At 40.7% G+C, this 13033-nt stretch overlaps 1 protein-coding gene across 6 annotated transcripts in view; it reads right to left on the bottom strand.

The window, feature by feature from the left end:
* THADA (THADA armadillo repeat containing) overlaps positions 1–13033 on the bottom strand; it is a 360989-nt gene that overhangs the window by 206280 nt on the left and 141676 nt on the right. For all 6 annotated transcript variants that reach the window (XM_049870444.1, XM_049870443.1, XM_049870447.1 and 3 more), the window contains 2 exons: positions 8806–8895; positions 7597–7728 (listed from right to left, as the gene is read on the bottom strand). In XM_049870444.1, the coding sequence (XP_049726401.1) occupies positions 7597–7728; positions 8806–8895 (222 nt within the window). The remainder of the gene's footprint in view (positions 1–7596; positions 7729–8805; positions 8896–13033) is intronic.

Genomic DNA, 13033 nt, shown 5'->3' with positions numbered 1-13033 from the left:
AACACGTGATCGAAACGAAAGTGTTTCCTTGAACACTTTCACTGACAGGCAGTTCAGTGCTATGGAAATCTGTTCATTCTCTTGATGGAGAATGCTAACTTTCACAAAGTTCTTCTTTATATTAAAAGTTGAAATCTATCTCCTAGTTACCCACTGGGAGCAAAAAGAGAAATGATGTGCCTTCTGCCATATGTCAGCCTGTCAAACATGTAAAGGCCATTACCATGTTGCCCCTAAGTCTTCTCCAGTCTAACTGTTTCCAGATGTTTGGCTTCTTCCCCATCTTGGTCACCTCCCCTGGATAAATATTAGTTTATCAACGACCCTCCTAAAATGGGAGCCCAGAGCTAAGCAGAATAATGTGGGTTTGGTCAGAGCAGCAAAGGTCAGTGGGACTATAACCTCCCTGGTTTGGAGGCAGTCTACAGTTGCATCCACTTTTCTGGCAACGGTGTCATGCTGTTTCCCGGTGGCTCATCAGGAAATCCCATTCCCCAGGATTTTTTTCATGAAAACTGCCATGAAGCTGGATATCCCTCATTCTGTATGTATGTAATTTTGATTTTTAAAAAAACCAGAATATGATAGATATTGCTAGTAAATGTCATCTGATATTGTCAGTCCCTCAATCCAGCTTTCCAAGGCTACACTGAATTTTATTTTTCACTTATAGACTACAAGCAGTCCCTGGGTTATGAACGAGATCTGTTCCTAAGTCTGTCTTTAAATCAAATTTGTAGGTAAGTCGGAACAGGTACATATGGTTCTTATTTAGCGTCAGTTAGTCAAATGTTATTCTTAGTATATAATATATATTTTACTTTTCTATGCATATAAAACACTTAGGAAACACTTCCAAATCAAGCAATGTTTTCATGAACATCACAAAGTAGTACATGAGTTCCTTATAATGAACCATTATATTTAACTCAAACTTTTAATATAATAGGCTTTACGGCAATCTATTCTTAAGTACCAGGTGTCCGTAAGTCAGGCATTTGTAACCCCAGGGACTGCCTGTATATTAGACTTAACAACAACAAAAAAAATTATAACGAATAATGTAACATTTAACCATGTGCCCAGTACCTAACTTAAGAAAACAATCACAAACAAAAGTGAAGCTCCCAGTATTTGCCGCCTCAACTTCATCTACCTCCTCCCCAGCCACACAGAGGTAATAGCCACTAGCCTGAACTTGGGGTCACTTTCATGCTTGAAGACTGTTTTGAATTTTGATTCATAACCTATTATGTTTACATCATACATGAATTTAATAAGCATGCAATGTGGTCTATCTTCATTTAAGTACTTGAAATGAATAAAACAGCATTGTCCTCACCTACCAGGCTAGCAATTCCATTAGGAAAAAAAACAAACAAACGAGGTGGCTCAGCCATGACTTAGTCTTAGGCAATCTTTACTAACATTTCAGCAAATGAAGTACAAAACACTTGCAAATAATGTGTTTAATGATTCAATCTAAAATGATCAATACCAACGCGAATGTTTGGTCACTGATAAAATATGTCTTTTCCCCTCTCTTCTGAAAATCCTTCTGCAGGCCCCTGGCACAACACTGTCAGCCCTCCTTTCCCAAAACTTCCTGACATGGTTCTGGGATCCCTTGCTCTGCCTTCACAGGACCCAGGGTTCTTTTCTACTGCCTCGCCTACATCTGGCTGCAGCACCATCCTCCCAGCTTCCTGGCAGAGACAAGCCAAAGCAGGAGCTGAGAGTCTGCTCTCCTCTGTCAGCATTCTACTACCAATCCCTTTATTCCTTTAGAATTTTTCTCAGCAAGGAAACCAAGGAGCGTTTATCTGCGATTTTGTAAGTTACCCCCATCATATGGATGGACAACCTGAAGCACACAGGAGCTCTCCTCTTGGGGTCCTCTACTCATGCCTCGTTAATCTGGGAGGCTTTCCCCTACATGCTTTGGCTTCTTTATAATTCTACGACTCTGTACAGAAAAATGGTACCCCTCCCCTTCTACTCTTATCAGTCCAGGCTCTCCTTATTTGGCTCTAAAGCCGTGCTGAAGCCATGGAGCAGGGTAGCTGCCTGGCGGGCCTCCAGAGTCGTTCACTGGACGGTAGTCAGAGGAGAGTTCACAGTCCAGGAAGACCTCAGGTCACAGGCTCATGATGCCAGGGAGGACCTAGACTGCATCCAATCTAACACCTTAATTTAATGGAAAAGGAAATACAGAGGTGAAGTCACAATAAAAGCAAATGGCAGAGATCATAGCAGAACACAAGGCTCCTCAGCGGCTAGGTACAACACAAAAGCCAGCCAACCTTTACATACACAACTAGTCATCAGTAGGATATAAAACGTGGCTCTAACAGTGTAGGACCGTGAGTCCCTTCCCTTGGAGCCCCGGTGGCGGAGTAGTTAAGACCTCAGGCTGCTAACCAAAAGGTCAGCAGTTCAAATGCACCAGCCACTCCTTGAAAACCCTATGAGGCAGTTCTACTCTGTCCTATAGGGTCACTATGAGTCGGAATCGACTCGGTGGCAATGGGTCTTTGTTGAGTCCCTTGAGTACCTCGTATACAGATCTGCTCAGACAAAAATAGTCTCATTCACAACTAGTTTCATATTTTTTTTGCATTAATAATTTAATCCAACTCTGTGCCCAAACCTGGGTGAGGCAGAAATGAAAGTTTAAGCAACAAATGCTACAGCCACTCAAGGAAGGGAGAGATGGCAAGGACCTGAAAGGGACAGAATGGGACAAGGGCATATCTGCTTTCCCAGCAGTGTCTGAATTGCTCTCTGCTTCCTTTATCTCTGTGTAAGGCAAACCCTGCCCTCTTCTTATCTATAGGGATTCTGGGAAGACAGAAGAGATAGAAATGGGATGTGCAGCCTTGAAGAAAACTCCAGTATTAGAATTACAAAAGGAAGCAGGCGTCAACTGCCATCTGCTGCAAAGACCTCAACTCTACACCATGGAAAACGAATTCTTTTCACGTCATAATCGGGGTAAGGAGCAAAGTGATAATCCCTGAATTATGTCACTTTCAAGGAAAAAAAAAAAAAGTCAATTTCCCAATGTCATAGGCTTAAAAGGACCAACTGACACTTAGTTTTTGTCCTCCAGTCCTCCCTTTTAAGACTAATAGATTCAAAAGGTTCCATGAAATATTTTCTAAATAAATAAAACATATTTTCTGATTTTTTTAATTGTTGGCTAGATTTTCCTATCTCCACTAAAAAAGTTTCCACGGCATAAGTCCCCATTGGTGATTTCTACTGACGTGTGATTAATTAAAACTGTACTGTTATTTTTACTTCAATATTCCTCAGAAGAAAGGCAGACTTCAATTAAAATTCATTTAAAGGGAACAATGACTGAAATGGTTTGGGGAAAGTCATACTAAAAGTCAGTCGGAATGAACATAAGTGCAAAAAAGGGGTGTAGGAGGGAGATCCTTTTAAAAGCACCTAAAAAAGCAAATAAAAGGTAGTGGGGCAATTTCTCCCACAGGTATTGATCAAATGCTAAGAGATCTCAGTTATGAGCAATAGAAGATGCTTTCCATCTCAACTGATACCCTCCCAACACACACACACACACACACACACACACACACGAAACCACATTGGCCCTGAGAGGGTAAAGAATCTTGTTCAAGTGTCACAGCTGGTGGCTAAGAGGCAGAACGTGGACAGAATCAGGTCTCCTAAGTCCAGGCATTTGCCCTTGAGCCCAGGGCTCCATGCTGTCTCCTAGGTTTGAGGCAGATGTGGTTTCCTACAGCTCATCAATTCAAACTTGCAACTCACCTGTGAAAGGCAGTTCAAAAAACACATGCCCAGAGACTTCTGCCTCTAGAAAGCCCCGGACCAATGGGTACTGGTTCGCTGTATTCAGGAAGTCAGTAGGGGTCCCCTGTAAAGTATGCCATCACGGCTTTGTACTATTTGAACTGAATGGTAAATGGTCTTAAACTGAAGGCATCATGTTCACATGGTATAGGGCTATGTATCTGGATCCGGCACAGCGCTAGGCACATACAATTCACTGGACACAAAACATTTCTGTAAACAAGACACTGGGCTTAACATTAGTATTTCTGCTCCAAGACGATGCAACAGACAATCATAACTGCATGTACCCATAACTTTGGAAAATCCAAATCAGTGACTTCTAAGAGTTAAGCCAACAAAGAAAATCAACAGAGGAAGAAGCTTGGATATACTCCCAAATGTGGGCTACCGGTCTAAAAATACAAATAATACAAACATGTACAGAGAGGAAGGAACTAGCAGGTAAGTACAAATAAATTGAAAAGAAATAAAAAGCTGTTGTTGGGCTTTTCATCTTCTTCACGTTGTGCAATTCACTTTCCCTCGGTCAGAGCAACCTCTGCTCTCCTCCCACGCGCCGCAAAATTCCTCTTTAGCTAAACTCAGCGTCCAAGAGTCTGATTAGAGCTCTCCCAAGTACATAAGTTACCATCAATGGTGCTACAAAAACAAAACACTGCTCATCCACTGTGCATGCGGCATCTTTTCAGCTAGGACCCCAGGTCAACAACAGCCCAATCTTTATTTCAGTTAGAACTACAAATACTGACTGGAATGACAGGCTATATTCACTATATTTGTGAATGGATTTCACAAAAGTAATTTAAAAATCAAATGTGTACAGTGTTACCAAATTCACTATGAAAAAAAATCTGTTTATACCTCATCTCCCCAGTGTGACCATGAATATTTAGGGTAGTTGTGCTGATGAAACCCCAAACTGGGTTTTCTAACTCTGAATTCAAGGTCATTCCACTTCACTGCACAAGGTGGTCATGAAAGAAGAGCCAGGCTTCCTCTGTACCCACCATGGACTGACCCCATGACCCCAGGCAACTGTCTCACAAATGGGAGCTTGAGGAGCTTGAGGGTGTGCCTGCACCCAACCAAGCCACCGTCACTACTGGGAAAGCAAAGTAAAGAGCAGATCCCACTGCAGGTGGGGGTAATGCATCTACATCCTGAAAACAGCATGTACTCACAAGCTGGTGGACACAGGCTTCTCATCTCTCTGAGTTGCGTAATTTCGGGCCTCATGGGCCTGTTTAGTGTAGCTAAAGTTCTCAGCTACACAAAAGAGATCTGGTTACAGTGGTATAATAGAGTACACCTAAGACCCTTGACAAGCCCAATACCCTTGGGTTCAAATCCCAGCTCCGTAACTGGCTTGCTCTCTGAACTTCAATTTCCTCACTGATAAACTGGGGGTGATGGCACCTGCCTCTCAGAATCATTGTAAGAAAAATACCCAGTTCAGTGCCTGGCAAAAGTCAGGGTTCAACAAGGGTTGGTCTACTTCCTACTAACCTCTCTGCTCAGAATAGTTTCTTGCCTCTTCTCTCATTCCTGGGTCAAAATCTATTTCCTATAACCCCTCTAAATAGCCTCATCAAACATGAGCCTACCATTTTCTAGTTATTCAAAATCATCTGCATATATAAATCATATACATATATATGGTGTTTATTAGCTATTTCTCACGTAAGTTTAATATCCCAAACTATACTGTAAATTCCTGAAGGGCCTTTCCCTCCCTCTCAAGTATCTTTAATCTTGCCATTCAAAGTGTGGTCTACAAACCGGCAACATCAGCATTACCTGGAAGTTTGTTTGAAAGGCAGAATCTCAGCCTTCACCCTAGACCTACTGACTCAGAACTTCCAAATTCCCCAGGTACTATGTTTACACATTAAAGTCGGAGAAGCACTGTTCTGTAACACCCATGGACACACAATAAATCACAGCATACTGACTAACTCAACAATCAGTGGTGGTCCTTCCCCATTGTTGGTGCTCTGTGAGTCTTTATTCAGATAGGAAGTAACTACTGACCAAGGTATTTCCACTGGAAGGACAGGAAAATTGTACACTTCTTACTCTGTGCCTTTTGAGTTTACAAAACAATGCACTAAGTACAATGGAAATATTACAATCTTTTATATTAATGCAATCTTTGTAATATATAATAGGTGCTTTTAATACAACAAACATGAGCATTCTGATTATATGTAAGCTAATTACCAGTTTGGGAGGATATTTTTGATTTAGTAATTTCTGGTTTCTAGGATGCAACAAATAACAGAATAATTAGTAATAAGCTTCCATAAATTGAATGTTCTCAGCGCAGGCTGACAAGGTCCTAAAGCTTATCTTTGTTTCTAAAGTACACTGTGATTCTGTGCACATGGCTTTCTCTCTTGCATCAACTTTCTGAAACATTTCTTAGTCCTTTCCAGTTAAACACAAAAGTACAATTTTTCAATGCCCCTGAAAGTGTAATTTACCATTCAAATTCCTAAAATGAATTACCAAATGCTAGATGAAGGAGACTGGTAACTACGAATCAAAAAACAAAAACCAGTCGACTGAGTGAGTCATCTCTGTGATCACAGATAACAGCCACAGCCAGGCTTGGTGCAAACAACGGCTACAGAAATCACATGCTAGAATCTTGTGTTTAATGGTTTCTCACATTAAAATGCGTAAGTCAGCTCTGTGAAACCAGGAAGTGGAGCCCGGGACACCACAAAAATAACAAACACACTTTCTCGAGGTTGGTATTCTTATCATGCTCCCAGTCCATTTCAATTTTTGGTAGATACATAAAAATGAAGGTGCTGTTCTGTCAAGAGGTAAGCAAAAAGGTAAAAGCTAACTAATACAACAGGGCTTTTGAAATGATTTACAAGAAATTTTCACTAATTTTAGAGGTCTATTTATTGAGGCTTTTGATCCAACATGATAAAGGTGATCAGAGGTTGGGAGATGACTCAAACATGTACAGAAGTGATTCTAGGCTCTAGAAGGAAAGTCTGTCATTATTCATGGTCCATGTGTAATCTGTATTCATGGCTCATTCTTAGGTACTCAAAATTTGAAAGAGAAAATGAATGGGAAGTGACAGAACTATCACCTAACTTGCTACCCCTTGTGCTCACTAGCAGATTCCTCTGGAGTGACAATCCAGAAGTCTTCTTGAACCCCTGGAAAGGGGATACATGCCAAGGCCTGGCCTGGCACTCATGAAAGGACTTGGCAGACTTGGCCAGGGGAGCTGCCTGTCCCATGCTGGCCAGATTCACCCCTCAATACAGAGATAATACAAACACCGAGGCTGTGTTTTACAAAAGGGGGCATCCCTATCAATACCATACGTTTATTAGTAGGCAGGGCTCCAAGGAAACATTACCTACACAGGCCCTATTGAGCTCCTACACCCACAATATAAACACTCCTATGAAACACTGAAGGAAACCCTGGTGGCATATGCTACAGCTGCTAACCAAGGGGTCGGCAGTTCAAATCTGCCAGGTGCTCCTTGGAAACTCTATGGGGGCAGTTCTACTCTGTCCTGTAGGGCTGCTATGAGTCGGAATCGGCTCAACAGCACTGGTTTTGGTTTTTTGGTTTTTATGAAACACTGAAGACCAGTCAAGGGCAAAGAGCCTCCAGCCTCTGCCTGCACAAGACCCCTTCCAAAGTAAAAAACAAATCTAGTAATTTCTGAAATAAGTTCCATACCCACCCCATTATTTCCATGAAGCATGATAGTACCTCATAATGAAGGGGACAAAAGGTGCCATGCTGAGAGCAGAGGAACTGCCGTCCATCGGAGAAGGGTAGAGCCTTCCCAACACCAAAAGTAGGAGAAACATGCTTGGATGACGGTTTAGTTCCCCTGAATCACTAAAGAAAAAAAAAAAAAATTACTGAATATAAAAGATTTAAAATGTAGGAGATGAGGCTACATCTTCAAACATTTTTTAATCATCAATCCATATGAAGTGAGACTCTCTATGATCAAGGGCTAGTTTTTCTTTTTTCTTTTTCTCATTTCACTTCCTATCTACCCGACATTCCTAATATGGAAGAACTATTGGCAAAGCCACAGACTGAGCTTTTGCATACAACTCTACTCTAAGGCTCATCACTAACCCGAGTCTCCTGTTTTATTAGAGCTGTTCCCACAGCGGGCAGTGCCTCTTCCAGGGGAGATTTCCACCATTCCAATGGACTTATGAAAATATGAACAGGCAGTCACTTCCTAAGGCCAGGAAAGCCTGTCTGCACAAACTACTAATGTGAGGAAATGTATCATAAACAGAAGTAAAATTCACTGAAGTAATTTTATTTTCCCATTATAGACAATTAGTATAAACTCATACCAAGAGCAAAAATTGCTTGAAGAACACAAAAGTGCATATTCTAAGACATGCATACACTGAGAGGGCAATGGTGAACTTTTCCATATGCCCTGATCAGACTGGGAGCCCTCTTCATGGCTTTGCTTTATGCATCCAGGGTCACTGGCCATCTTTGCTCATGTAAACCAATACCATTTCTGATCATAGTTGACCAGATTAGTCACCTAATTACTGGAGCTCCACAGTGGTCAGCCGTAACAGGTCAGTGAGAAAAAATGACAGGTGTGCAGTACGCAAACTCAATAATGTAAACTCACAGATTAAAAATAGAAGAGCAAGAAAATAATTCCTAACAAAAGGAATCACCACGCGATGCTACAAAGCTAGTTTAGTTCTGTATAACACTAAAAAGAGGATTAAATTAGATAAAACACAATTTTTCATGAACAAATCTACTGTAGAAAGCCAGGCAACGTGATGGAGCAAAGGAGAATGTCTTGTTTTAAATCATCATGTTACAAGGAAGAAGTTGATTTAAAACCTGTTTCCTGAAGAAAAAGTCTCAATAAAGTAATTCATATCCTTGATTTCACTTTGCACCGCCCTATTCACACCTTACCTGTCCACAGTATTGGCTACAGCTTCCAACTGTTTAAGAAGAAAGGGGTAGAGCTCTGGGAAACGAGAGAAAAATTCTCTCCCTGTCAATCTGTGGAGAAGAAAAAATAAGATAAATTACTATTATTTTTTTCCTCTAATCTGATAATAATGTCTTTTATTTTTATTTTTTTAAAGGAAGATAACTAAGCTCATTTGGATATGTAACAAAGTGCCTCAGAAATTTAACAATCAACAGAGATAATACATATAATGATTTTGATTTTGGACATGCTCTTAACACATGAAATTTTATCTCAAAAATTAAAACTATATGTGTTTACAAATATTTGATATTAAAATTCTGTCAGGAAAGAAATACATACTGTATCTTTACGCAAATAACACGCACCTTCTACATTTGTTTGCCAACCATGCCCTACTCCTGTGAGGTATTTTCATATTCATAAATATGTATGCCAATTTTTTAAAACACGTTGCTGTAAAAAAAAGCAGCACTTACAAAAATACCTTGCAGGGGGTGGGAGTGGTTGGCAAACAAATGTGTTATTTGTGTAAAAATATGGTAATCTGTGAAAATGCCAATTTTCCACAATTGATTTGGACTATGAGTATAGGAAACACAATAGTCTAAGTATAGACTATGAGTATAGTAGAAATGAGACTGACTCAGTTTCAGTGATAAGGGCAGGTCTAGACAAGGGCTTGTTGACGTTGGCACTACTGATATTTTGGAACAGATAATTCTTTGTTGAGGGCTGTCTTGTGCATTGTAGGGTGTCTAGCATCATCCCTGGCCTCTACGCACTAGGTGTTAGTAGCATTACCACCCCTACGGCATGACAATCAAAAATGTCTCCAGACGTTGCCAAATGTACTCTGACGGCAAAATCTTCCCTGGTTGAGAACCACTGGTCTAGAGTATGGTTATCAGAAGTACAGACCTGGTAGGTGAGCTTCTGAAGTGCCAAATCCCAGCCAAAATCTATAAGGATTACCTTTTCCAACTTTATAAAGGCAGGTTAACTACACTTGAACTCTGAATGGGTCCTAAAATAGTTCCTCAGTCTGAACAGCTGACTAAAAAGCTCAAGCTAAATACAGCATTTAGGAAAATACTCTGTCTTCATAACTCCTGAAGGACTACTGTGAAGGAGTGGCATGTATATTCTCTAACCTGCCCATTTTTATCAACTCTAGAGTTACGTGCTTATATTTGACATACAATGAAATGCTCAGATCTTAAGTATGCCATTCAATCAGTTTTAAAAAATGCATATACTCACATTTATGCATAAGTTTATGTAATCTACACCCCATTCCCCCAGGTATCTGCCAGTTTGTCGTACCGTGGGGGCTTGTGTGTTGCTGTGATGCTGGAAGCTATGCCATGGGTATTCAGATACAAGCAGGGTCACCCATGGAGGACAGGTTTCAGCTGAGCTTCCAGACTAAGACAGACTAGGAAGAAGGTCCCGGCAGTCTACTTCTGAAAAGCATTAGCCAGTGAAAATCTTATGAATAGCAGTGGAACATTGTCTGATATAGTGCTGGAAGATGAGCCCCTCAGGGTTGGAAGGCACTCAAAAGATGACTGGGGAAGAGCTGCCTCCTCAAAGTAAAGTCGACCTTAATGACGTGGATGGAGTAAAGCTTTCGGGACCTTCATTTGCTGATGTGGCACAACTTAAAATGAGAAGAAACAGCTGCAAACATCCATTAACAAACGAAAACTGGAATGTACAAAGTACGAATCTAGGAAAATTGGAAATCGTCAAAAATGAAATGGAACACATAAACATCGATATCCTAGGCATTAGTGAGCTGAAATGGACTGGTATTGGCCATTTTGAATCGGACAATCATATAGTCTACTATGCTGGGAATGACAACTCGAAGAGGAATGGTGTTGCTCTCATTGTCAAAAAGAATGTTTCAAGATCTATCCTGAAGTACAACGCTGTCAGTGATAGGATAATATCCATACGCCTACAAGGAAGACCAGCTAATACGACTATTATTCAAATTAACGCACCAACCACTAGGGACAAAGATGAAGAAATAGATTTTTATCAGCTGCTACAGTCTGAAATTGATCGAACGTGCAATCAAGATGCGTTGATAATTACTGGTGATTGGAACGCAAAAGTTGGAAACAAAGAAGAAGGATCAGTAGTTGGAAAATACGGCCTTGGTGATAGAAACAATGCTGGAGATCGAATGACAGAATTTTGCAAGACCAACGACTTCTTTGTTGCAAATACCTTCTTTCACCGACATAAACAGCGACTATACACATGGACCTTGCCCGATGGAACACACAGAAATCAAATGGACTACATCTGTGGAAAGAGACAATGGAAAAGCTCAACATCACCAGGCAGAACAAGGCCAGGGACCGACTGTGGAACAGACCATCAATTGCTCATATGCAAGTTCAAGCTGAAACTGAAGAAAATCAGAGCAAGTCCACGAGAACCAAAATATGACCTTGAGTATATCGCACCTGAATTTAGAGACCATCTCAAGAATAGATTTGATGCATTGAACACTAGTGACTGAAGACCAGACGAGCTGTGGAATGACATCAAGGACATCATCCATGAAGAAAGCAAGAGGTCAATGAAAAGACAGGAAAGAAAGAAAAGACCAAGATGGATGTCAGAGGAGACTCTGAAACTTCCTCTTGAGCGTTGAGCAGCTAAAGCAAAAGAAAGAATTGATGAAGTAAAAGAACTGAATAGAAGATTTCAAAGGGCCTCTCGAGAAGACAAAGTAAAGTATTATAATGTCATGTGCAAAGGGGTGGAGATGGAAAACCAAAAGGGAAGAACACGCTCGGCGTTTCTCAAGCTGAACAAACTGAAGAAAAAATTCAAGCCTCCAGTTGCAATAGTGAAGGATTCTATGGGGAAAATATTAAACAACACAGGAAGCATCAAAAGAAGATGGAAGGAATACACAGTCATTATACCAAAAAGAATTAGTCGATATTCAACCATTTCAAGAGGTGGTATATGATCAGGAACTTGAAGAAGTCCAAGCTGTTCTGAAGGCACGGGCGAAAAACAAGGCTCCAGGAATTGATGGAATATCAATTAAGATGTTTCAACAAGCAGATGCAGCGCTGGAGGTACGCACTTGTCTATGCCAAGAAATATGGAAGACAGCTTCCTGGCCAACTGACTGGAAGAGATCCATATTTATGCCTGTTCCCAAGAAAGGAGATCCAACCGAATGTGGAAATTATAGAACAATATCATTAATATCACACGCAAGCAAAATTTTGGTGAAGATCATTCAAAAACGGCTGCAGCAGTATATCGACAGGGAACTGCCAGAAATTCAGGCCGGTTTCAGAAGAAGGTGTGGAACCAGGGATATCACTGCTGATGTCAGATGGATCCTGGCTGAAAGCAGAGAATGCCAGAAGGATGTTTACATGTGTTTTATTGACTATGCAAAGGCATTCGGCTGTGTGGATCATAACAAACTATGGATAACACTGGGAAGAATGGGAATTCCAGAACACTTAATTGTGCTCATGAGGAACCTTTACATAGATCAAAAGGCAGTTGTTAGGACAGAACAAGGGGATACTGATTGGTTTAAAGTCAGGAAAGGTGTGCGTCAGGGTTGTATTTTTTCACCGTGCCTATTTAATCTGTATACTGAACAAATAATCCGAGAAGCTGGACTATATGAAGAAGAACGGGGCATCAGGATTGGAAGAAGACTCATTAACAACCTGTGTTATGCAGATGACACAACCTTGCTTGCTGAAAGTGAAGAGGACTTGAAGCACTTACTAATGAAGATCAAAGACCTTCAGTATGGATTACATCTCAACATAAAGAAAACAAAAATCCTCACAACTGGACCAATGAGCAACATCATGATAAACGGAGAAAAGATTGAAGTTGTCAAGGATTTCATTTTACTTGGATCCACAATCTATAGCCATGGAAGCACCAATCAAGAAATCAAAAGACACATTGCATTGGGCAAATCTGCTGCAAAGGACCTCTTTAAAGTGTTGAAGAGCAAAGATGTCACCCTGAAGACTAAGGGGCCCCTGACCCAAGCCATGGTATTTTCAATCACATCATATGCATGTGAAAGCTGGACAATGAATAAGGAAGACCGAAGAAGAGCTGATGCCTTTGAATTGTGGTGTTGCCAAAGAATATTGAATATACCATGGACTGTCAAAAGAACGAACAAATCTG

The sequence above is a fragment of the Elephas maximus genome, chromosome 26, assembly GCF_024166365.1.
Source record: "Elephas maximus indicus isolate mEleMax1 chromosome 26, mEleMax1 primary haplotype, whole genome shotgun sequence".
Taxonomy (NCBI): Eukaryota; Metazoa; Chordata; class Mammalia; order Proboscidea; family Elephantidae; genus Elephas; species Elephas maximus.
This window is presented reverse-complemented; position numbering and strand designations above follow the sequence as displayed.